At 35.6% G+C, this 26,474-nt stretch overlaps 1 protein-coding gene and 1 long non-coding RNA gene across 2 annotated transcripts in view; one reads left to right on the forward strand and one right to left on the reverse strand.

The window, feature by feature from the left end:
* LOC117239335 overlaps nt 1-26,474 on the reverse strand; it is a 239,009-nt gene that overhangs the window by 22,258 nt on the left and 190,277 nt on the right. Inside the window, exon 3 of the mRNA XM_033504832.1 lies at nt 12,785-12,928. Within this exon, the coding sequence (XP_033360723.1) occupies nt 12,785-12,869 (85 nt within the window). The 5' untranslated portion in view covers nt 12,870-12,928. The remainder of the gene's footprint in view (nt 1-12,784; nt 12,929-26,474) is intronic.
* Nucleotides 1,207-12,260, forward strand: LOC117239336. Its single transcript, XR_004494420.1, has 3 exons — nt 1,207-1,373; nt 9,410-9,411; nt 12,249-12,260. It is a non-coding gene; the product is annotated as an uncharacterized LOC117239336 (long non-coding RNA).

The raw sequence follows: 26,474 nt of genomic DNA on the forward strand, positions 1-26,474 counted from the left end.
AGATTTCTGGATCTTCTTTTACTTCTGTAATTACTTGCAGAATGAACAGGCTTGTCGGAAATGCTCGTTGTTATATTAGGTTGTCCGAAAAGTTTCGTTCGTTTTATGAAGAAGTAACAGACGCACAACGTTTTTGTTTTATATTATTTTGTCGAATTGCGTACGATCCATTTTGTTCTGTTGAGATAAACACCGCGACATTTCACAGATTTGGTTTCACGTTTGTATGAAGGTACACTGTTGTAAAAAAATTACGTTTGCGAAAGAAAGGTACTTTTCGGGCAACCTAAATAGGTTAAATAATCGCATTCGCGCATCTTTTAGTACTTATCGAAAAATGACGTTTCATCATCTCACTAAAACGACCCGGTTCTTGCGTTCTATGAATATGTAACTCTGTCTCCCTACAGCGCGTGACTCGAGCGCGGATAACAAGGAGAAGAGAGAATATCGTAGCCCTCGGGCGGCTCCGCTGCACACACTCTATACTTTCCACGAGACTTTCAAGTGAGATACGCGTCATTTGTAATTTCACGTCGAAACGAATATCTCGCGAGCGAGAACTCGACCCAAGCCTCTTTTTCCATGGTTGTGCCAGGTAGTTGGCGTATCGACTCCTTTCTTCCAACCTTTACACGAGCACGTACCAACGATTTACTCTTCTCAAACTTCCATTTTGTACGTCTCTCCGCTATGTCTTCTGTTCTTATTCAACTATGTGTGATATGAGATTAATGAAAATTATGATACACCTGTGATACTCGGATTTAACGTAAAATACATGTGGATGAGGGATTTGATGTATACATTTGAGTGTCAGGGACTTAATATGTAGATAAGGATATAGAGCGATATATTATGTGCGCAAAGTAGTAATACTGGATTAATTAGCGCTGAGAAATGTGTTCTTGCTAATGGATTTTACGTAGCCTTATTTAACAACTTATACTATAATAGATTATAGTGAATATTCAGATTTGAATATTTTATATTTCTCTCCTATCTTTTTCTTTCATTTTTATATATAATTACTATCTATAAGAAAAGTTATTAGTTATTAATAATAAGTTAACAATTAGGTTGATGATAATGAGAACAGCATGTATGTAAACTCTCTAAGAGTTCAAATGCGGATAAACAAGGGGACTTTCTGTTTTACGGACAGCACGACTTCTTTTGTTTTACGGACAGAGCGGCTTTCTTTGTTTTACGGAGAGCCATTTTGAGAGACACGCATTTCCCAAATGGACGGACAGAGATCAACATCGGAGATAGACAAGATCACAGAAGAAAGAGTAATTATTTAAAACATTGAAGATTGACGGAGAAAGATCGGTAGCTCAGGACGTTGAAAATCGATTCTCGATTTTCAGGTAGACATTGCGCAGAACTTGCTATTTATTGTTTACTGTTATTAATTGGTTGTTGTTTATTTAATTATTACTGTTATTAATTGTTGTTAATTATTAATTGTTGTTTACTCCTGTATTTCATTTAAGTATTTTCACAACAAACTCGATTTTCAGAATCGATCCCTGAATTATCTTAGACTTGAACCTCATATGTATATGTCGGGTTATCATTAGGATTTAAGGCGCGTAATGATTCTTCGTTTGAATTAGCCATTGTTTTACAAAGCAGAGAATATATTTACGCGAATATACAAGATTTTACAAAATATTATGAATAATGAGTTTAATGAATGATAAGATTAACAAACGATAAGTTTAACTAATGATTAGATTAAAGAATAATAAGTTTAACGAACAATAAGAGGAACGAATAATATGTCTTACGAATAATGAATTTAACGAATAATGAGATTAACGATTGATAGGTTTTACGAATAATGAATTTAATTTACGCTATTAACAATGTTCCGGGGTTCAAACGAATCCACGGTCAACGGGATAACTCTTTACTATGCGTAGAATAATTTTAAAACACAAAAATACGATTGCTGAGACACTCGGTAAATTGATCGATGTATCACTTTTCAAGGCGATCACACGAATGAATATCTGATGAAAATCTTTTTCGCTGTACGACTGCATTTGTTTGTTATATGCTCGCTGGAGACATCGAGAAGGTTCCAATCGTTGTTGCTAGGCAATTTCTGTCAAAAGTTTGTTGTATACTCTTTGGAAACATCGAGAAAGATGCAAACGCCGTTACTAGGCAGTTTCTGTCTGGAGATTGATACCTAATACAACGTGTGTCCCATTATATCGACATCTCCAAAGTACGATTCTATGTGATTTCTAGGGAGAACAATACAACCGATCCACACCTTCGTCAGGCAAAACGTTTATCCCGTGACCGTGGCTACGTTCGGCGACCAGTTGTCACCTCGAACCCACTTTCGTTATCACAAATATCAAACAATTACAAATGACAATTGCTTAATTACAGTTATGATAAAATCTAGGCTAAAGCATTAGAAGGCTTCCTCAAAATTGCAAAGGGAAGGCTCCGGTTTTCCTTTCATCTCCGACATATATATTTCGGGACGAAAGAAGAATTTTTTTTTTATTTGGAAGTAGTTTGCAATCAATTCTCATTGAGAATTATAAGTAAATTATTCTGGCGTGGTACTATAACGTGAATAATAAGTGATTATCGTATGTTTGATTTCTAGCTGAATCTAATGTTTAAATCTAGAGGGTAATATCTTTTTAGCCTGCGGATCGAAAGAAGAATAAATTTATTCCAGTCGCATTACGATAAAATATATTAAACGAGATTGAAGAACTCAAATTTTATGAGCGAAGTTAAATTTGTACGGGACGTCTGACAATTTTCTGGCTCAACAACTACATTATATAGGTAGTCGTTAACGTTGCGCTATCATATGAATCTTAAATTCAAAAATCCTGATTACTTAACATACATTCGACCTTCCATTTTCTTCGTCTAGATTCTTCTCCTTAAAACGTCATCTTATTTTAAGAAAAATTTAATACTAAATTTTTCAGAAATCCAGAATGAATAAGCACGCGTGATTTCTAACGAACATCTACTTTATCCTTAATCGAAATTCTATAGTTTATACTTTATTCTTCTGCAACAATTAATTCCAACGTTCTTCAACTTTCGCTTGAGTGCCGCCTGAGGAGAATTACCGGAAGTTCTAGAGGAAGTAGTTCGTCTTGTTGCGCATTCTTTCCATACGTTGGCGCGAAACTCACGCCATTTACCGTAGGAATTATAACGCGGATTAAAATTTCGTCGCATTCTTCCGTGGCCGGCATTCACGAAACGTTCTCGCTGGAATGCCCTTCCGGAACGAAATAGCCGCCATGGCGGCCGGAAAAATTCCAGACGGCTGTCGCCCGTGGTAACAATGCTACCATCTAATTTCTTTTCCTCGCGGTCTAGCGTGTTCTCCCTTCCGTTGAAAAAATATCATCACACTCTGGAAACTTCATTTTAATGCGTTCCATTGGATGGTGTTTCCTACTTTTATTTATTTATTTTTATCAGGGAAGACGATGTTGAATAAACAAATTTATTTGTAAAACTAAAAATTTGTTATTAAAAATGGAAATCAGAAAGACAACTTCATGAAATTTCCAACTTCGTGTCAATAATTAAGTTTTGATTTCGTGACTATTAATTTGTACATTGATCTATTTATGCAGTACATTAACACTTTGCCATCCACATAAATATGCTAGTAACTTTAACAAGTTGCTGGTGTTTTTTGGTAAAAAATTTCAAGATGATAAACTTTGCGTAAAGAGTTGAGTTGCGCGTGACACCAACGTGGTATCAGCAGACACTAACATTTGACCTGCACTTGACAACGCGTTGGTGTCACCGAACGTGAAAATGTTAATTTATCTTTCTGTGAAAGAAGTTCCGTTGTTTGATCGAGAGAAAACGGGGGGTTTGGAAAGTAGCATAACCTAAAATTGGAAGAATTTTTCAAAAATCCAGGTAAAGCGGTAAAAATTTTTAAAATAAATTATATTGTTATTTCTGTATTCAGAGGTAGGATCACAAAAAGCTATTATTTTATTCTTTGGATAAATCTATCACATCGTTCTGAGCCGAAAACCTTCTTTGCACTTTCTAACATGAACTAGGGATAAAAACAAAAGAACATCTTAAACCTATCGATTGTATCTAGAACTATCTTCTAGTTACTATTTATTGTAACTAGCGCATTTGCATATGGATGGCCAGCGCGAACTCACGTTGTCATTTTCAACAAATTATCTATTAGGTCATCCCATAAGTTCGTGCCGTTTTTCGAGCGGTTATATATGTTATTTTTTTTAAACACCTATGAATCGTTGTCTTAGGTGTTTTCAGGACATTTGACATCTCTTGAACTGTCAAACTTTGTGATTTTTCAACAAGATCCCGAATTTTATCTTTGTCTGTCTGAGAAGGACGCCCGGAGCGTTCCTCGTCTTCTAAACAGAAATTCCCAGCTCTAAAACGTTGGAACCACTTCCTACAGGTGCGAGATGAAAGCGCATTTTCTCCGTAAACAGCACATATGTTTTTCGTGGCAATTGTTACAGAAGTTCCTTTCCGAAATTCATATAACATGAGATGTCGAAAATGGATACGCATTTCACTCACGATCTTTTACTGTTAGAAGTCACCGTGTTCACTATATTACGATCTTATACTCACGAAAATCTGCTCTAGCCTGTTCTTGATCAGCTAAGCTCAAGTGCATTGGTCCCTTATCGCCGTATGTTTATAAATCGACACATGAAATGTATAGACAAAAGTCGGCACGAACTTATGGGATGCCCTAATAATTTTGATAACTAATTTAGGTTCTTAGAAAAATTATCAAAAGCTTTAAGTTTTTAGGTATGCGTTTATGATTATCCATTATTTTCGGCCCACAACCAACTATGTTGAAGAAAGGTAGGAGAAGGAAGAAATATCTTAAATCTTATTGTTAGGTCAGATGGTTGCATATTAATTTGCGAGATATTTTGAAGTGTATGCTTACATAAGAAAATAATACTTCTTCGTGTCTTAAAATTTATGTGTAAAAGGATTTAGTTCCAATATTTTTCGAATATGTCTGAAAGTAGTAGAAATTCAAAGACAGTGAAAGAAGAAAAAGAAACTTGAATACCATTGTGTAAAATCATACAAAGTAGTATCATGGAGATTTTTGTTACTGTTGCAAGGGAGAGAATAAAGATTGGAGGAATGTTGGCACGATTTTTAAAGAAACGAGGACATTTACGACGCTACACTCTCTTTTCGGCGATGTTTTATGGAAGATCAAAGAGAGTACCAGCTTTTTGTTTTTCAGAGTTACTGTCTAAACTGGATCTTCATCTGATAGGTCGATGTGTGCTGTTTCCAACTAATCACAATTGTAATACCAAATTTCATAATACAACGTCCAACAAACTAATGGTTAGATACTGTGAAAAATCGTATTTTTATGAATATAACTAGAGAAATGGAATTAAATAAAGATTTACTTCATCTAGTAAATATTATCACCGGTACTATACTTCGAATATTTTTTCTATTTTTACATATCATATGCCCTGTCTGGACCTACGGAATCCAACTATGGGGAACAGCAAGTAACTCCAACATTGAAATACTTCAACGCTTCCAATCGAAAACGCTAAGATCCTTAATAGACGCACCTTGGTACGTTACCAACGAAACAATACATCGCGACCTCAAGATACCCACGGTCAAAGAGGAAATAGCAAAATATAGCGACAGATATAGCAAAAGAGTCAACAAACACCGAAACCCCCTAATCACTGGACTACTCGATACGACGGACCAGATTCGCAGGCTGAAGAGGCACTACCCGTTAGACCTAAACGCTAGATTCAATTAGTTATCTAAATTAAGTAATATTCACTTATTTATAATACTTACTTATAAATTATACTTATCTATAATAAGTATTAACTTATTATAAATAATCAGCCATGTCACTGCGCCACGCCAGAAAAATTACTGCAAATTCTCAACGCGAGAATTGATTGTAATTTTAACAAATAAATAAAAAAAAACATATCATATGTATTGTCTCACTTATAAATTTTCCATAAATGTATTATAATCTGTAGTCTATTAATAAATAAATACTGTTTGTAAGGTAACTTGAAATTTTTGTCATCATTAGACTGAGGATGTTGATGCATTTACTTGGAAATTTAAATATGCAAATACACCAAGAATAAATATATGTTGGATTAAGGTTGGAATTTTGGGGGCGTTCGATGAACCTTTACTCAATTTACCATCGCGGATGTAGCTAATGTTTATTGGTACAAATGTGGACACTACAAGAGGCCATGAGTAATAGCGGTGATAGGATGGTCGAGATGATGGTGACAACGAATTCAGGTTCGATAACGAATCCACGGTCCACGGGATGATGAGTGCCAACGTAATACACGATTCGGATAACTCTCTCGATAACTCAATCAGCAATTCGCCCAACGACTAACTAACTAACTAACTAACCCGTAATCCAAATGAAACTGCCCTTATATATTTCTGTCACCATCTCTCGGGTCAATCTTTGTTTTTAAGGAGAGCCATATAATCATTCCATACCTCTGTCAGGTACACGTCTCTCCCGTGATCGTGACTACGTCCAGTGACCCGCTACGTCACTTCGAGCCCGAACCCATCGTCATAAAGTCAGATTGGAACATTAAAACTATTTCTTATTTTTATTACTTAAATGTTGCTATAGTAAAAGTCTGAACTAGAGTATTGGGGTTTTTCCCAACATTCCAGACGGGAATGTCCCGATGTTCTTTCATCTCCGACATATAATATACAAAATTGCACAAAATATCCAAAGTAAAGTGGTCGCTATAATATTTGGAGTGTAAAACAAATATTTATTTAGGTTTCATTTCTTTAGCTGTCTTTATTCGCAGTCTAGTCGTAGCTAGAGCACATCATTTGGAGCATGTCTCTATCGAAGAACCAATTGTAAAAATCATTTAGACCGCGTGCTAGGGTTATAATTCCTATACAAAATGGCATGTTATGGAGTGGAAAAAAAGACGGATGAAAGAAGCGAAGGACGTGCGAAAAAGTTGTACTAATTTGCCGTAATTGCTGGCCGAAGAAAGGGCGATCAGTCACGTAACTTCGCTTAATTGCGGAACAGTGCACATCGATCATAATTTTTCGCGATTTGCAGCTCGTGCTCGCCGGCGAAATTCGCGGATTATTTTTGCCACTCTCGTTTGTTCGCAACCAAAATTTTTTCCCTCGTTATCAGACCGATTCCTCTTCTTTCTTTTCGCGCAAGCCTCTTTCATTACACTGCGGATATTGCGGATATTGAAGGAAAATGTTTACCGCGACGTTATGGATCCGCAAGGCGAGCTTAGCTCCCGCGAGAAGCAGAGACAGCGCGATTACACGTCAGGCTAATCGGAAGTTGCGGAGAGGAAATCGTTGAAGAGCGATCGTAGCTACGGAAATGAGCGGAGAACATTTTGCAGAATCGTAGACTCGTTCAAGCACTGAGAAGTTAGCTCCCTAAGAGTCGAAAAACACTAGCGTATTGAGAAGTGTTTTTCCGAATTGAAGTTGGGAGTAAAGTTGGAAGTAAGATGAAAGGACTCAGGAAACTTCTCATCAAAGAGAAGTCCAAAAATTAGCTATAGGGTGGTGGACAGAAAATGTTCGAAGCTGATACTGTTACTGATAAATATAATTTTAGTAACTTTAGATCTAGATATTTTGTACTATTTAGTGATATCTGGACTGTATATTGTATCTGTTCATTGTTCTTGCAGAATATTTTTGTTCCGTAAAATTATCGTGTTCTTCGCTTAAATTTACCATTTACATTGTCTTTTGTTCCCTACTGTATATTAAGTATACAAGGTGGCATTGTTAAATTAATTAGCTAAGGTTACATAGAATGTCCAACACTGTGAAAAATTCATTGAATTCTTTCATTTCATTTATTCTTGCTTTTATCTACGGATGAAAACACCGATTATCCACCGTGTTTCTCCAAAGTGTCCAAAGTGAAATGGTATTTCACTTCACGATAACTAGTATTTCCAATTTGTACTTGTCCCTGTTTTATACATCTTTAAGGAATGGTTTAATTAATAGAATCATAAATTTAATATATTCTATTGTAGTATCGTGGAAATTAAGATATAAATTTTTTCCCGATTACTTACAATTTATTAATAATGAATTAAATATACAAATATAAATTGGACAGAAAACGATGTTTGTTTAACTGAAACTAAATGCGATACCCGTATCTATATCAAATAAATTTACAGTTATTTGGCAACTCTCGTCACAACGAATCTAACACTCTCTCTCTCTAGCAACTCTAACAACTGACAACTCGATCGATTCTCTCAACTCTACTCTTCGATGTCTCGATCAACTCTGACTCTCGCAACACACTCACTTTTCGACTCGCATAATGTGACCTCTCGGTCGTCCCTCCTTGAAACACGAAACCGTCCTTCTGCTCTAACGTTGTTTGTTGTTTTTCTCATATCTCTGTAAGAACTAGGTGATTTTAATCACATAGGCGCTCTTAAATGTAAAGGAATCACAGAAGGACGACGTACAGGGTTTTTTTCTAATTTCAACCGACTCTAATTTAAATTACTTTACGATATTACACTATTTTGAATGTACTATATCTAACTTAAATTGAATATAATTTCAAACATTTTTGGTAGATAATTGATATAATAATAATAATAATATCAGAATCTTCTTATTTAGAAATAAGACGATTGCTATTTAATGCTAAGGAGTAACAGGAACTTAATTGCTTTTCGACATAAATCACAAGACTAATATTTGTAACTCGGTCACAAAATACCGGTACGATGTTTTATCTTCGATGATGGACGTGATTAATCTTTGGTAGGTCAGTTGTTTGCGCGTAAACGAATTTCACAGATTATTTCCGGCCGACGCGGTGGGCAGTGTCATAAAAAGCGACGAACTGTGATCTCTTCTCGTGTTATGTGTTTTTTTCACTCGATCGATGGAGCACGGTGAACGGTCAAAGCATTTATCGGCCGGCCGAACAGAATCGCTTACGCAGCGATACATGTGACCGGAGTAAATAATCGCGTTCGTCGCGAAAATTCGTCGGACTTTGCGCGTCACCGACAAAAACCGATAGAAGAGTCTATTCAGTGATACGATGGTAAAATTACACTATCACGTCAATTCCATTCTGTTGAAAGATGCAAATGAATCGAGTACCTATTGTTGTACTTATTGTACTTAGTGTTGTTATACAGGGTGGTTGGTAACTGGTGGTACAAGCAGAAAGGGAGAGAATCTACGCGAAAAAGGAAGTCAAAAATATAGAATAAAAATATTTTTTTTTAATTTTTTCGTCGAGACAACGATCTACAGTGAGATCCGTTATAACGAGACGTGATAAAGTGCACGCGTACCGAACGAAAATTCAAAGTCGATTTTCTCGAAAACAAAACCTCAGACGAAAAATTTGTATTCTATATTTTCGACTTGTCTTTTCGCGTAGAATCATCCCCTTTCCGCTTGTACCACCAGTTACCAACCACCCTGTATATGTATGTAGTATCGGGGAGAAGGGCCTAAGAAACGTCAAGCTAACTACAGACAATGACGCGAGAGCCGAGGCGCTGTCGGCTCCATCAATGCATTACCGGGTCCTTCAAATAAATAGCTTCGCCGAAAAGACCTACGTGATCCTGGCTACGAGCGTCTGCAGAACACGTGTGCGGTGGGCCTAGCAAAAGACAAAAGAATGCTACAACGGCCAGAGAGTCAGTCGAGAAGCAGAGTGCGAGATGAGCGGATACGGAGTGTGAGTCGACGTGCGACGATATTGTAATCGGTCCTTTTGTTATTGAATATCACTTATTAAAATACATTAAACTTTAAACTCTACCATCATCACTTGTCCTTACTCTAAGAATCCATCAGTTACTACATGTATATTGATGGAATATTTAAGAAAAATTACAGATTATAGGACGATATTCTGTTTGTAAAATGATAATTGGGGTGTCAAAGGAAGGCACCGACTCTTTAAAATTATTAATATTTGAAGCAAAAGTATTGTTAGCGATCATTGCTACTACGGTTTATATCACGGCTGTGGTATTTCGTTTAGAGTACCTGAGCGATTGCATGAAGGGGACACTTCACGCCTAGATGCACTGGCTAACTAGTCGAAACTCTAAACTCAGCATAGAAAATAAACTAAAAATCCACAAAACGATAATAAAACCAATTTGGACATACGGAATACAGTGGTATTCCCATAGTGATGGGAGACAGCAACAATGAGCCAGAGAATAAACTAGAGTAGCTACAATCAAAGATATTGGGAACAATAGTGAACGTCCCATGGTGTTGGAAACAAGAATATACGCAAAGACTTAAAAATACCAACGATCAAAAAAGAAATCGGTAGGTACGCAGAAAAATAGAAGGAAAGAGCGGCAAATATCCAAACCAGCTGACTGCTGAAGCGAGCAAAACTGTCATAGAAAGAAGACTAAAAAGAAAACACTCCGCTGACCTCACTAAAGAAATAAAATAGTCAAACTCGAAGATGGTATCCCAGCCATCCACATGTTATTCAGCAATTAACACTTTGCTAACCGCTAGCGGTTCAACAGCTTAGCAACTCGGGTGTCACGTCGATTCGGGGTAATTTCACGTTCCGCACGTAAGGTGAGATATTCGCACTTCAATTATGATCGTTATTACAAATTTTATTAGAAACTGACAGAATAACGATACAGAATGTTTTAACAGAACAGAATAGAATGTCGAGTACTGACTTGGTTATCGCTGGATGCCGGGCACATAGGGATTCCGTTACTGCTTAGTTACTGTTTTGATGGCTAAGGTATGTGAGATATAATTATCTTTTCGCTGCATTCCCACGGTCACCGTGACACGGGCGCAGATTCTCCCTGGCACCGGCTCTGTTTCGATTTAGACTCTCCAATACCATTCCTTTCGTTCATCGCGAACGGTAAGTTTTTCAAATTGGTATAAAGCTGTGAGAGCTTACAAAGCAACGCAACTGAGCAAGGTACCTTAGTACTAAATAACAAATTACTGCTCAAATAATGAGAAAGATTGTCGGAGACAAAAAGCCGATTAATAAGCTATTGGTCGGTAAAATGTTAAGCTAGAAAAGTTTACGAAATGTCCAGCTGGACAAATTGTAAAGTGCAAATTAAATAATAAAAAAAAAACTCCACGCCTAGAAGATCATTTGAATTCCTACTACATACAACCGTGTCATAAATTAAGGATTCCAAACGGTCATTTCTCACTATTTTTCTTTTTGTCTACTTTTGACATAGTCATCTATCTAAGAGGCCACCTTTCATGATTCCTGCGGATGGGAAAGGATCACGAAATTTCACGGAGATGCTAATTAGTCTTTGTTTTGTGGCGGATCGGTATCAACAGGACGCCGACAGGTCGAGGCATCAACACCTCCCGGACGATCCGCTGGTACCAACCGCCAACACTAGAGGGCTACGACGACAACGAGTCTGTCTAACTCGCTAGCGGTCGAATATACGAGCGATTGATACAAATACCGCACCTAGCGAGACTCCCTCTACGTCTAAGGCAGGGACTACCTGGCATAGCCTTACTGACGAGTCCACCGGTAGTCCCGGGACGAAACGCTCTCCAACTCTCTTTTCATCCGCGACATTGGTGACCACCGACGACGAACACGCACCTTTGGAGAAGGAGTCAGAGAAGGAGCCAATCACCTCATCCCCACGACGTTCAGCCTTCCATCATCGACGACGAGCCATTCCCTCTAACTTGTATCGCGCTATATAGCTTTGGGGTCACGCTATAGCGCTAGGGGGAGGCTGTGTGGCGGATCGGTACCAACAGGACGCCGACAGGTCGAGGCATCAACGCGGCGCAACGCCCCCCGGGCGATCCGCGGGTACCAACCGCCAACACCAGAGGGCTGCGACGACAACGAGTCTGTCTATCTCGCTAGCGGTCGAATTTACGGACAAACGATACAAATACCGCACCTAGCGAGACTCCCTCTACGTCTAAGGCAGGGACTACCGGGCATAGCCTTACTGACGAGTCCACCGGTAGTCCCGGGACGAAACGCACAACTCTCTTTTCATCCGCCACAGTTTTTATGGAGGCACGCTAAACAGCAATCTTGAAGACTCTCGATCAGGAGGATGACTCTTGGAAGAGGTAAACCAGGAAGAAAATTGTAGTTCAGAATCGATGTCAAAAGCCGAGAATGTACTACCAAGCTCACGTAGTTCAGAAAATTCATTAGTCAGTAAAATTCACCAAATAGCTGAGTTTCATTATGCTCCAATTCAGTCCATCTCATTCAAGGAACACACTTAGAATCGCGTCTCTGAATAGGTCGAAATTAGGTGCTAAACGGTATATATTGTGCAATAAGCAGGGTCAGGAGAAATTGCTTAAATTATCGCACGGAGCAAACTTCTAACTCTAGCAAGTATTTCGATTCATCAGTGTGATATTAAAAATATAAAGGAAACACGTTGCAGAATTCTTGTTTCTAATGTGGTGTTCAACTACAAACGTTTGGAAATCTACTGACTCCTAGTTCTAAATTGATAGTCACCGAATTGAAACAATTATTTAGAGGAATAGAAAAGATTCAATAAATCTATATGTAATATATATGATAAAGATTTCACATATTCCAAGAAAAAATATCTACATCTTTTGTTGTGTACAAATAAAACGATATTATAAAACACAGTAGAATGTTTACCAGACGGCATGGCAGTGATCATGATGGAGACAATGGCGACGACGCCGAGCGCCGATGCGGTCGGCCGCATTCTCCAGCCGGTCATATCGAGGATCCGCTCGCTCTCAGCCTTCAGGGATCTGCTCCATTTCGTTCATCTTCGTTCTGCGTAAAAATAAATTTTTATAGATTACAATTATTTGACGTTAAAATATTAAAGAATATTACTAGGTCGTCCGAAAAGTTTTTTACGTTTTATAAGGAAATAATGGATGCACAACATTTCCCGTTTTATAGTATTTTATCGAATTATATTATTCTATCAAAATAAAGATCACAACGTTCGACAGATTAGGTTTCATGTTTGTATAAAGATGCATCGTTGTAAAAGACGCGTCTGTAAAAGAAAGACACTTTTCGGACAACCTAATATTATTATTGTGACGGATTCATATCATTAGTTAATAAATTATTGTAAAGAACGCCCAGAGGTTCGACCAGTAAATTCATCGATTATTCATTAAATTTCATAAAAAATATGCTTTGAAAATATAAAGTGCTCTCTATTGATATTTTTATTCCTCGTTTGAAATCGTACCCTCATCTTAATTACGAAGAGTTAGTCTCTCCTTACACGGACCAGAATGTTAATAAAATTCCGCTGTCAAGGCGCGTTTCAGCCAACGTTTAATTAAGAGAAACTTTCTCAAATGGAGATTTTTAAACTTTCTATCGAATGGGAACCGAGCCAATGTAGTGTATTTTCGAACAATTGACATTTGTTGTTGAATTCCGATCCTTCATAGTACTCAGAAAGTGCTTCTAAAATGTTAACTAGATTTATTATACGTTAAAATAAATTTCATAATGTATGGATAATAAATTAAACGATTTTTAATATTTTATCGTACTGTATAATTCTTATCATTTTTTAGGATTTTGTGATATATTATGAAACTTTTTTTTTATTCTGCATCAAGTTATATGTTCAACCATGATATACACATATATAAATTAAAAATGGTTTTTGAAACGTAGATTGTTATATTATTGTTACATTCAATGCTCTGAAACATTTACTTTATTCTGTTCTACGTCAAATTTCATTTTCAGCTATAATGTGCATCATATTTAAAACGAATGAATTTGAAACTACAATAATACGAATTACTATTAAAATTCCGCTACACTTTGCGTATTACGAAATTCTGTATGTACCATGAAACTCATTTTATATATCTATGTCAAATTAAATCAAACTTTACATAAAATTATAATATTCATACATTAGTATTCATTGCAAATGACCCAGGTATCACATTGATAGTAATAATTCTTATTATTTCACAAAATTTCCTGATGTATATATTATGAAACATTTACTCTATTTGAGATGAACGTCCATCGTAAAAGCCACGATTATAACCGATTACGTCACTTCAACATGCACTAACAGAACCGAACATTCAAAAACCACTCGATATCTTCCATATCACACTAATATCTCAACGATTAAATCCAGCTACTCTACAAATTCGGATGAGTAGTGGTACATGTCCTAGCCAGATAAATTTCACCTATCATTTTCATCGATGTATCAAAATTACGGTCTACCATTCGGTGTCGACTTGTTAGCGAATTTGAACACGTATGTTTCGATGGAAAATTTGCGGGCGGACGCGATAGTTGCGACCAGAATAGGTGACATTGACAAGAAAATCGTATATATCTCGAAAATTTCAACTGTACGGGATCCCACGGGATTTTATGAACGATGCTATCTACGCAATAATGTTTGAACCGCCAGCTAATACGCTGTGCGTACACTTGTAACGTTATTAACACGATGAGTGTGCCACATAAATTCTAAATACACGGGAAAGATCTTCGTACAGTACTTTTCGAAAATATTTAGCCCATTCACTACCAACCACGAGATATCTCGTAGTAAGCATATATATTTGTCGGGTTAACATTAGAATTTAAGGCGCGTAACGATTCTTTGTTTGAATTAGCCATCGTTTTACGAAACAGAGATTATATTTACGCGAATATACAAGATTTTACAAAATATTATGAATATTGAGTTTAATGAATGATAAGATTAACAAACGATAAGTTTAACTAATGATTAGATTAAAGAATAATAAGTTTAACGAATAATAAGAGTAACGAATAATATGTTTTACGAATAATAAATTTAACGAATAATGAGATTAACGATTAATAGGTTTTACGAATAATGAATTTAATTAACGCTATTAACAATGTTCTTGGGTTCAAACGAATCCACGGTCAACGGGATAACTCTTTACTATGCGTAGAATAATTTTAAACATAAGAAAATACGATTGCTGAGACACTCGGTAAATTGCTCGATGTATCACTTTCCAAGACGATCACATGAATGAATATCTGATGAAAATCTTTTTCGCTGTACGACTGCATTTGTTTGTTATATGCTCGCCGGAGGCATCGAGAAGGTTCGAATCGCCGTTGCTAGGCAGTTTCTGCCAAGAGTTTGTTGTATACTCTTTGGAAGCATCGAGAAAGATCCAAACGCCGTTGTTAGGCAGTTTCTGTCTGGAGTTTGATTCCTAATACAACGTGTGTCCCATTATATCGACATCTCTAAAGTACAATTCTATGTGATTTCTAGGGAGAACAATACAACCGATCCACACCTTCGTCAGGCAAAACGTTTATCCCGTGACCGTGGCTACGTTGGGCGACCAGTTGTCACCTCGAACCCACTTTCGTTATCACAAATATCAAACAATTACAAATGACAATTGCTTAATTACAGTTATGATAAAATCTAGGCTAAAGCATTAGAAGGCTTCCTCAAAATTGCAAAGGGAAGGCTCCGGTTTTCCTTTCATCTCCGACATATTGATATACGGCGAGACTTCAGATTATGACATATCTCGTATTTTGCGCTGCAAGTTTAGAGCACTCGACGATGGTATTCCACTGGGGGTAACCATTCATATGTTATTTAGCAATTAAGTAAGAAAAATTTACCAAATGTCCAGCTGGACAAATTGTAAAGTACAAATTAAATAATAAAACAAAAAGGAAAAGAACAAGTTTAGATCGATCGCAATTGGTCACGGAACAAGTCTTAGTTAGAAATTATTAGAAAGGATGAACGGAAATTTTATATAATAATATTTTATGCATAATAATATTTTTATAATAATAATATAGATTGTGTGAAATTCCATGTTTTCTTTAAAATAAAATCTTGGCGCCCAGGGCAAGACGCTCTAGATTTGCCTGGTAATGAATGGAAAATTGTATGTGTGACACGAAAACTTTCGAAATTCCATTAGCACTTCAATGAGACATGATTGTAATGATTATATTGATAAAGTTCAAAATCGAAGAATGTAATATTCAGAGATTCACGAAAGCACTTGAATACTTGTAAAACTTGTTATGAACATATTACATACGTTATACAAGATATAATGAAACTTCATTAGCGCTGTAGTGAGACACGACTATTATGATTTTGCATATTGATCGCATTTGAAACCATTTTGAAAACGTATATAGTTCAAAGATATTTATCGAAAGTATGAAAAGAAACCTAAAATATTTAAATAGTCAACTATTTGTATAGTACATTCCTCAAATATTTAATATTTTCTGCAATAAAATAATAAATAATTTCGTGAAAGACTAACGACTAATAAAAACGCTGTTCAGAAACATTGCATTCGTAAGAGTTTATGATACTGTCGATCGGGCCCGAAAAGGTGTCTAGACCCGAAAAACCTTGAAGCGCAGACGGTGTTATAAACCACTCTGTAAAAGAAGCAAATTTTTACTCTTCACCCCTATTTTGAGCAGTCAATAGCGAGGCAAAGGAGAGACTACGGGTCTTTTTGGGGACTTTGGCGCTGTCTACGATCAGATACGAAAAATCAGTCGTCTGTCAGTTTACGAAAACCGAAGGTTGTGGTCTGACCATCGGACACGACATAGCAGTTGATATTTTGGATTATATCCAGAAGGGACAGTCCCTTAACACTTTGTCTGCCACGCCAAAATCACATGTTTCGCTCAGAACGCCACGGAAGTATTTTTATTATTCAAAGCATACAATGACAAAATAATAATAAATTGATGATGTAAGACAACATTCTTCCCCAATGGACGTTTATCTTATTGGTGGTCACGGGTGATCACCGTGGCGCCTTGGTAACAATTGATAGCGACATATTATAACAAGGCTTCGTTTATTTCAACAAACCATTCGCATTCGTTATTTCGTCGCAAGCAAAACGTCCAAAATATATTGTTGAAACGTGTACAAGATATTAGTAAACAGTATTTGCTCATTCTATATATAATAGTAAGGTGAAGACACAAGCGTGACATTTTCATGATTTCGACGAAACATTCGGCTGAAATGGTGGAGGTTCGCAAAAAAATTATGTTTGTGATAAACGAATGGTAGTGGTAGATCACAACAGAGGAAACTGTGCTGTAGATTTATCGGATCAAATGATAGCATATTCTACACCACATAGAAGAACCCTCAAGTGGTATATCAAATTAGCTTTAGAGTTATTGTTAAATACATCAACTTCAAACGCGATGATACTCTATAAACAAGCAACAAACACAAAAATCAAGGTATCAGCTTTTAGAATGGCACTCACAATGCATCTTGCACAGTGCCATTCATCAGAGCCGTCAAATATACTTATTCGACAAAGATTGCGACACGAAATGCAGAAGAAAGAAGGGAAAGCGTACCTGGCACGAAAATTTTGCAGAGAGTGCTATAAAAAAATGTTAAAGAGTTAGAATAAAAAATTGCTAAAAATCGGACCAAAAAGGTGACCACCTATCGTCCAGATTGTATCGATGAACCACATTGATGTTTAAAGTGTTTTAACACAGTGCATCGTTAGATGCAAGATTTCTTCTCATTTTTTTTATTGATGTTCTAATAAAAATGTTTAATTGTTCAATGGGACACTTTTTATTTCAAAGTATTTTCTATTAATCGGTTATATGTAAGCAAAACGTCCAGAATATATTGTTGAAACGTGTAGAAGATATTAGTAAACAGTATTTGCTCATTCTATATATAATAGTAAGGTATGTTCACACTTCTAACTTCAATTATATGATTATAAAACAGCATTTACGATTATTTTCTAAGGTGTGTTTATAATAATATTCGTAGATTACCTCTCAAAGATATGGATGCAAACACAGTGCACCGTTAGATGCAAGATTTGTTCTCGTTTTTCTTTTTATTGATGTTCTAGTAAAAATGTTTAATTGTTCAATGGGACACTTCTTATTTCAAAGTATTTTCTATTTATCGGTTATATCCAAAATGCCCTAACTGTCAATTTTCATTCAATTTTTACAATTGTATGAAGTTCAAGCACTTCGGACACCAATGACCACTTTGGCGTCAAAGTGTTAATAGTCACGCATCCAAAAAACCAATACAGTCCACATTGTGATAACTTTTCTGGGTTATACCTCCTTTCCTCCTTCAACCCTTTTACGAACCTGCGGCTGTTCGGGCGCGTACAAACGCGTTAGAAAGCCATAGAAGATATCTTGAATAGCATTAAACAATCGTTAAAGAAACTTTGAAACTTTACAGAGAAACCTAAAAAAATTCTTCAAAACACTTCTCAGGAAGGAAAATATCAAAGTTCAACAACCACATGCACTCACCAATTAAATTCTTAAACAACTGTCTCGTTCAAAAGCATTTCGGGGGTGAGTTGGCGAACGTTCGTTACTCGAAGAGAGGGCGTAGGGGAAAAGGCAGGACCGGAAGTGAGGGGGCCGCGCGAAAGAGCCGGAAACAGCGTGTGCGGACCGTAGTAAATCGCGTAATCACGTACTCGCGAATATTCGACTTGGCTGAATGCGAGGGAAATTTCATTCGTCTCTGGTCTGGAGAGTGGTTGGCAACATCGACCGTAGACATAATTACACGTCTGATTAAACATTACAATTGCAAGTCAGCCATGAGATTTGTCACGAGCGTCTGTGGCATTGCGGTGTCCCTCGCAGACGTGTCTGTCCCACTCTCTGACTGCTTTCCAAATCGCGTTGCAATTTGAAGAGAAGGTGATCAGACGTGTTGTGGACACGTCCCGCGACATGTACAAATTGATTTACTTAATTTGACCGATCGAGGCAATCAGGCTGAAAGAATCCAGTTAGTTTTCGGAGCTTCGTGTTTTGATTCTAAGAACGTTGATGGAGAATTAATCGGTGTGTTTCGCCAGGATATTTCGTGGACTTTGTATAAGAGGTTGCCGAAAGTTTAGGCTAACTTCATAACTAAGCTTGGTCGAATACTGGGATGGTTAAGTTTGACGTCTGGAAGGAAGCGTGCATTAATCCATTAAGGGTTAATGTTGCGTTCATGCAACGCTTTGTTCCAACTTTCTTTTCAAACAATTTACATTGTTCAATTCTGTTGATAGATACTAAACAATAAGTATGAGTACTTTAGAAGTCATGTTGACCAGCTCTGTAACTTGAATTGCAGATTAAAATGCCAAGTACAAGAACTATTTCTTAACATTTACATTTGTGTTTACAAAGGAATCAAGCTGTCTTCCTATAATAAATAAATCTATGAAAATAGTTCTTTGTTTTTTAAGATGTCCAATGTTAATTATATAGCTGAATAATAAAATTGAAGACTTGATAGAAAAAAGTGGAGTTGACAAGTTTGATCTTTGAAAGGCTCATACATCACAGAATTTTATTGAAATCTATCGATAAATTCGTTAATATTGTTATTATGTTGTTAAAATCGCTTGCCCATCTTGATCATCAGGTCCAGTTCGGTCGTCAAAAATATTGCTTTTGTTACGTGACTTATTAATCATCAAAGCGATGAGTATTCCGACTCTGATGTTATTAGAAAAGTTGAACAAAAATTTCGGAAGTTTATACGTTTTTTCTCGACGAAAACCCGCTCGAGATTTCGAATTGTTTTAACAAGTTTGAGAATGAACACTGAAGATAGGAGTGGTCGGTTTGTTTTCTCAGCTGCGTCAAAACGGAGGCTGCTTTCTAATTTAAATCGTGAACAGTCCCTGAAAGGCATTCTCTTAAAGTTGTTTGATCTGCTACTCTTTCAATGAGGACCAAGTTATTTTTCTGCCCTGCGGTCTGGAATACAAGTACTCGAATTTCGATCTCGATTGTATACTTAATCCTAAGCGAAAGAAAACAATCTAGATTACTTGTAAAACCATTTCGTCCTTCTCAACACCAAAGTTTTTATGTACAGTTTACAATTTTTTACTTTATTAATTAATATCTATTTAGTTTCTAAGTTTAACATTATACTAATATATGTGAGAAAACTTAGATATTTTATATTTAATGTCTCTTTATAATTGTAGATTCCAACATCGTACAATAATATTAATAAGTTAAAATACAAGCACAAATTAAACTTAAATTCGAGTACTTTCTTTAGTGGTACGAATGTAAAGTTGTAATGTTGTAAATGTGCTGTACTATGCATATATATATATATATATATATATATATATATATACAATATATACATACAACATATACAACGAAGGTAAAAATGAAGTAATTTCTACCAATATCTTCTCATAATAGCCTAAAAACGATATTTCGTGAATTTTGTTGAAAATATGTAGAGTTATCTATAAATTATCATAGCCTTTTTAATATTTAAGAAACTTTAAAGAGTATTCTTTCGGAATGGTTACCAAACGATCTAAAAGTTCATCGCGGAACTACAACCAGCATGATCTGAAAAATTACTTTTTCGCATTGCAACAGATACTTTTATTCCTTGGACGAAACCCTATCAAAGAGCTTCCAGTTTCGCAATTTCCACCGCGAATTTCGCTGCAATTGCTACTTTTCGTGATGTTCACGAGAGCAATACTGCAAACAACCTTTCTCTATTCGCTCTCGCGGGACAAAATATTCGAACTCCATCGAAAGAACTCCAAACTCTGTTTGATACAAATGTACACTGTTCTGTAAGTTTTTCACGGAAACGTATTTATGTAAATTTAAGATGATAATACATATCAGAGATTTTATCTCTATATAATTCTTACAAATTTTTGACAAAGATATGATCATCGGTGAAATGTTTGTTTTCTAATGAGCTGTAATGTATACACTGTAATGTACTTCTCTTAATGAATCGTTTTCATAATATTATTATCTGTAATATAATCCACTGTATTTAATAACATACCTGTTTGCTATTTCAACTTCTGATTGGACTAATATTTGCGAATTTCTCTTTTATCATTTCAAACTCTTGCAAATGGATTAATGGTAATTGAATAATATTTAAATGTAATTATAGCGAGTTTCCAATAAACCATCAAAATTCTCCAATTGAACTTCACTTCCCTATAATTCACACGTTACGATAATATATTTAATGAAATATGAAACTTTTTCAAGATATTATTACCAGCATAGAAACATATAATAGAATAATTTTCTCGTTTCATGGCCAGACTAAACTTAGAAACTCGCAGAAGGCTAACTTACGTCGCCAAGTTAGTAAATTAAAGCATACCACGAGCATCCATTCCAAGTCAGAGGAACGTGCAAGTATTTTATCACAAAACTGTCCAACACATTCCACGGCCGTACCTATAGGAATCTTGAAAGAAGTTTCTTTGCATCCTAGTTAAAATCATCGTGAATTGCATCCACGAATCTTAACTGATGTCTTCTCTCAATTATGATCTCCACGAACGTATGTCGAGTTATATGAAACTTGACATTTCTATCGAGGTGTTAGTTAAGATGATTCACCAAGAACTTCTCTGATAGAGTTACCAACATCGACTCGATACTACGGTTAATCGTAATTCTCTGGGGAAGTCGAGGCCAGCTGACTGATGGAAATTATTCAGTTACATGATCACGCTCCAAAGGGTTGTAGTATACATATAGAATACTCGTTATAATTTGGAGATCGGCAAGTTTCGTATTGATGCTAAGATAGAGTATTGGGTAGCTGTTGGTATAGAATCATAACCATTTAATTATGTTTTTGACATAGGAGAATGGAGATAAAATATGAAATTAATTACACATTTTTTTCTGCTATAATATAATGGAGTTAATTATTTTCTTCTATTATATATAACGATAAATAATTAGCTTTGAACTATTTCAATTAGTAAAGGAAGGGGTGGTAATATGGCCTCTCGTGATTCTCTATATTAAAAAACAAACACGTCATTTGTTGCATCTACTACATTCGTATGTAGAGAAACAGATTTCTATTATATTATTTTCGCTAATGAGAAGCATAAATAATATAACTTGAAAAACATTCCGTTTTTCGTCATCCTGAAAAAGGAATATTTCTTGCAAATTGAGTGAGTTGAAGCGTCGTGTGTTGGAATATATTTGCGAAAGGCACGTAAAATCGATATACACAAGTGAGATCACTGAATCTTTGATATTTTCCAAAATATAGTTGAAGTTCCCGAAACTATGTCTGTTGAAATATTATAGTGCTATTTCATTTTTTATTTATATTGTAATCAGATCATTATAATACAGACATGCCTCGGATAAATTTTTCTCCGAGATCAAGAAAGTTATATAGGGTGGTTGGTAACTGGTGGTACAAGCGGAAAGGGGGTGATTCTACGCGAAAAAAGAAGTCGAAAATATAGAATAAAAATTTTTCGTTTGAGGCTTTGTTTTCGAGAAAATCGACTTTGAATTTGATCTCACTATAGATCGTTGTCTCGATGGAAAAATTAAAAACAAAATTTTTATCCTATATTTTCGACTTCTTTTTTCGCTTAGAATCACCCCCTTTCCGCTTGTACCACCAGTTACCAACCACTCTGTATTTCTACGACCTAAAAAGGGGAAATGGAAAACAGGTCGTAAGGCGGCATAACATAGTGAGTGAATGCAAAAGAGCGAAGGAAAGAAGAATACGTGTGTGACTTTTGTATATAAACAGAAGAATTCGCTTTATTTATTTACTTTCCATCTCAAAATATTACTAAAAAATGCTTTTATGATTTTTGTTAGAGGGCCATGTTACTGTCACTTTTGTACAAGTTCCAAAACTGACTTTATTTTTTTCCTTTTACTTTCACCTTTCATCACAGATGAGCTTATTAATTTAAGAAAATTTTACGCAAAAATTTGAAGCAGTTTAAATTATGAACCAGAGTTTAGGTAGAAATATAAGACTCTGAGACTGTTACGACCGTCCGCGGAGAGACGCGATCGCGAGGGAACGCGTCAGCGAGAGACGTAAATTCTCGCTACAATTTTGATAGTCTTAGTTATCTAAGTTAAGTAATATTTAATTATTTATAATACTTACTTATAAATTATACTTATCTATAATAAGTACTAACTTATTATAAATAATCAGCCATGTCACTGCGCCACGCCAGAAAAATTACTGAAAATTCTCAACGCGAGAATTGATTGTAATTTTAATAAATAAATAAAAAAAAATAATTTTGATAGTCGAAGCCGCAAATCAGTCGTTCTCCTGTTTCAATTTGGATAACAGAGGTGGTTCAAATGATTATAGCACTGAATTAACAGGGTCAATATAAGCCTCTATTTTTAACAATATTTAAAATTAAATTAATTAACACGTTACAAATGATTTTACGATGATACAACTAGTTTATTATTATAATTCGACTTTACAGTATTTCTCGACGTATTCGTTTGACTAAGCGACCTTGATTTTATTTCTCTGAATCTCTCGATGCATTCGATTTGACTCCTCGTATGACATTCATTGCCCTTCGAGTTTTTTCTTTGTCTTCTCTTAGAAATGACCCCCCACCACGCTCGGGTCTAGCGAACGTTCGCGCCTATGATCACGTATGCCACCTTGTTTGTGTAGGTAAAATAACGGACCGAAGGCGAATCGATGTTTTTTAGAATTCGCTGCTTGACGACAACTATGCGCTTGTCACGACCGGCATACTTCAAATCCGACGGACTGACGATAGAAATAAAGATGTGGCGGCACTCGGCGACAATGTATATCGCTGAAGTGCCTAATGAACCATCAACATCCCAACGGTCCTTCCACCGAAGGTTCTAGAAGAAAGAGCACGTGGCAACGATCGCGGACGCCTAGCAAATGCATGGACGGTGGGGATGTTGAGGGATGACAAAAGAAAGTAATCGGATCCGATCGAAAGTAAAATCATAAGAGTCAGTCTTAGAAAGTCACGCCTAGAGTTCGGAAGTAGATTGTAAAGTGTATTGATGTTAGAAAAAAAATAAAGTTTTCTTTTTTTTATTTTTACCTCAAATTCCTTTTTTTATTTTGTTATTTTACGTGACACGCTTATCGCTACAATGTATATATCTCGCCAGTCATGTAAGACGATCCGTCTGACACTGTAGTACCAAAGAAGACGGTTAGGAACACGACGGCGTATATTAAACTTCGAAGCATAACAGAGACCATATTACCACTCTTTCCTCTATGTAATTCGGAACTGTTAATATAAAATTCTCTCGTATGTTAAATTATGTAAATAATCAATCCCAATTTGCTCAAGGTTGTATTTATTTCTTGGTTTTATCAAAACTTCATCTTAGCACAAAGATAAGACTTGAGATTGTGACATCTTATTTACGTTTATAAACAATTTTATTTCAGCCTAGCGGTTTTGAAATAGTATTTGGTTTACAAATTTTATAAACTTTTCAATACTGCACATAATTTTATATTACAAATATATTTAAGCTACTATGTTCATCATATTGTATGATAAAAGTACGAAACACAAATTGATTGGATTTAAGTCAGGAAAAATAAAGTTTAATTTAATTCGTGTTTTATAACATAATAACATTTAATAGTGTAAAAATTATTCGAAATTTAGCTTTTCAATAAATATATTTTTTTTAGAAATTTTCACAGAAAATGTATGACTAGTTTTTGTAAACCAAAGACATAAACCAAATTCCAGAAAACTGGGATTAATTACTTGAAATAACTATTAAAGTAACTAAATTAAACTATCATTTAATACACAAAAACAAATCACAAAAATCAACAATCTTTTTAATCAGTGTTTCAGTGAAATTTAACGATAATTTCGTTATGGCGAAGTTTCCGATTCGAACTAACTGAAAGAGTTTCGAAACTGGGGTGTTACTATTCACAAACAGTGAAAGAAAAAAGTTAATTCAATATCGAATCTCAGTTTCTTTCGGATCAATTACCCCATTCGACAACCTCGCAGCTGTGGTTACGATTCGTATTATATCGAAGAAATCGATTCAATCGGATAATTCGTTCTTTAAATAAAGCGGGGTAATTTGGCGACTGTAATCTATCGTTGTTCCTAAGATTGGCTTTCGTTTAATGGCGGGAAAGTGTGTTGTTAAGTGGTCCAGATACTTCTCGGTTCTCTATCCTCTGTCTGCACAAATGGGCTGTAAGGGTTTTATCAGTTCAGGATTATGCAGGGTGATTCATCTAAATTTTTCAGTGACGCAAGATTTCTTTTGGTCTTCCAATTGCAGTATCGGGTAAAAGAAATAATAAATACATTAGAAGTATCTATAGTATACAAAATATGATAGCCACAGCTGCAGTTGCAGCAGTCACGTTTTGTTTATGTTTACTCCCACGTCTCGTTGAACCAACTATCGACACTTACTTTTCTTCGATATGATGTCAATTTATTTCTAACTATCGTAGTCTTACTTGTTTATTGTGTATAGCAGAACGTTATGATACGATATGATTGATTTTGAAAAATTGACGTTCCAAGAACTCTTTATCCTTAGACCGTTTGAATTGTAGTGTTCGGACAAAGAAGATTCCTTCAAATACGCATAACTTATACTTACCTATAATAAGTATTAACTTATTATAAATAATAAGCCATGTCACTGCGCCACGTCAGAAAAATTACTGAAAATTCTCAACACGAGAATTGATTGTAATTTTAATAAATAAATAAAAAAAAAATTCGCATAACGCATTAACATATCACACGAAAAGAAGTATACGATAGAATAAGAATTGTTAATATTATCACAATACATTTCGATAATAAAACAAACAATACACAAACAATACACAATTTCACAAACAATGCAAAAATAATCAAACTTCGAAAGTTGTATAGATCCGTAAAAAATAGTCCTAAGGAATATACAGGGTGGTTGGTAACTGGTGGTATAAGAGGAAAGGGGGTGATTCTATGCGAAAAAGACGTCGAAAATATAAAATAAAAATTTTTTTAATTTCTTTTTTTATTTTTTCATCGAGACAACGATCTACAATGAGATCCGTTAGAACATACCGCACGCGTACCGAACGAAAATTCAAAGTCGATTTCCTCGAAAACAAAGCCTCAAACGAAAAATTTTTATTCTATATTTTCGACTTCTTTTTTCGCGTAGAATCACCCCCTTTCCGCTTGTACCACCAGTTACCAACCATCCTGTATAAATGAATCAAATATTAAACTATCTTTTTTTTAAATTACCGAGCTACAACATGTCCCTTATGAATCACCATCTGTAGCGAAATTATGGTTAATTCCTACAAAAATTCATATACAGAGGTGCATTCATATTATTTTTAAACCTTTCGTTCATTACTTTATTGCCCATCATTCGAACATTTCTTTCTTCATCATCAATGCTAGAGTGAATTGCAGAA

The sequence above is a fragment of the Bombus vosnesenskii genome, unplaced genomic scaffold (assembly GCF_011952255.1).
Source record: "Bombus vosnesenskii isolate JDL3184/JDL3185 unplaced genomic scaffold, Bvos_JDL3184-5_v1.1 scf7180000013931, whole genome shotgun sequence".
Taxonomy (NCBI): domain Eukaryota; kingdom Metazoa; phylum Arthropoda; class Insecta; order Hymenoptera; family Apidae; genus Bombus; species Bombus vosnesenskii.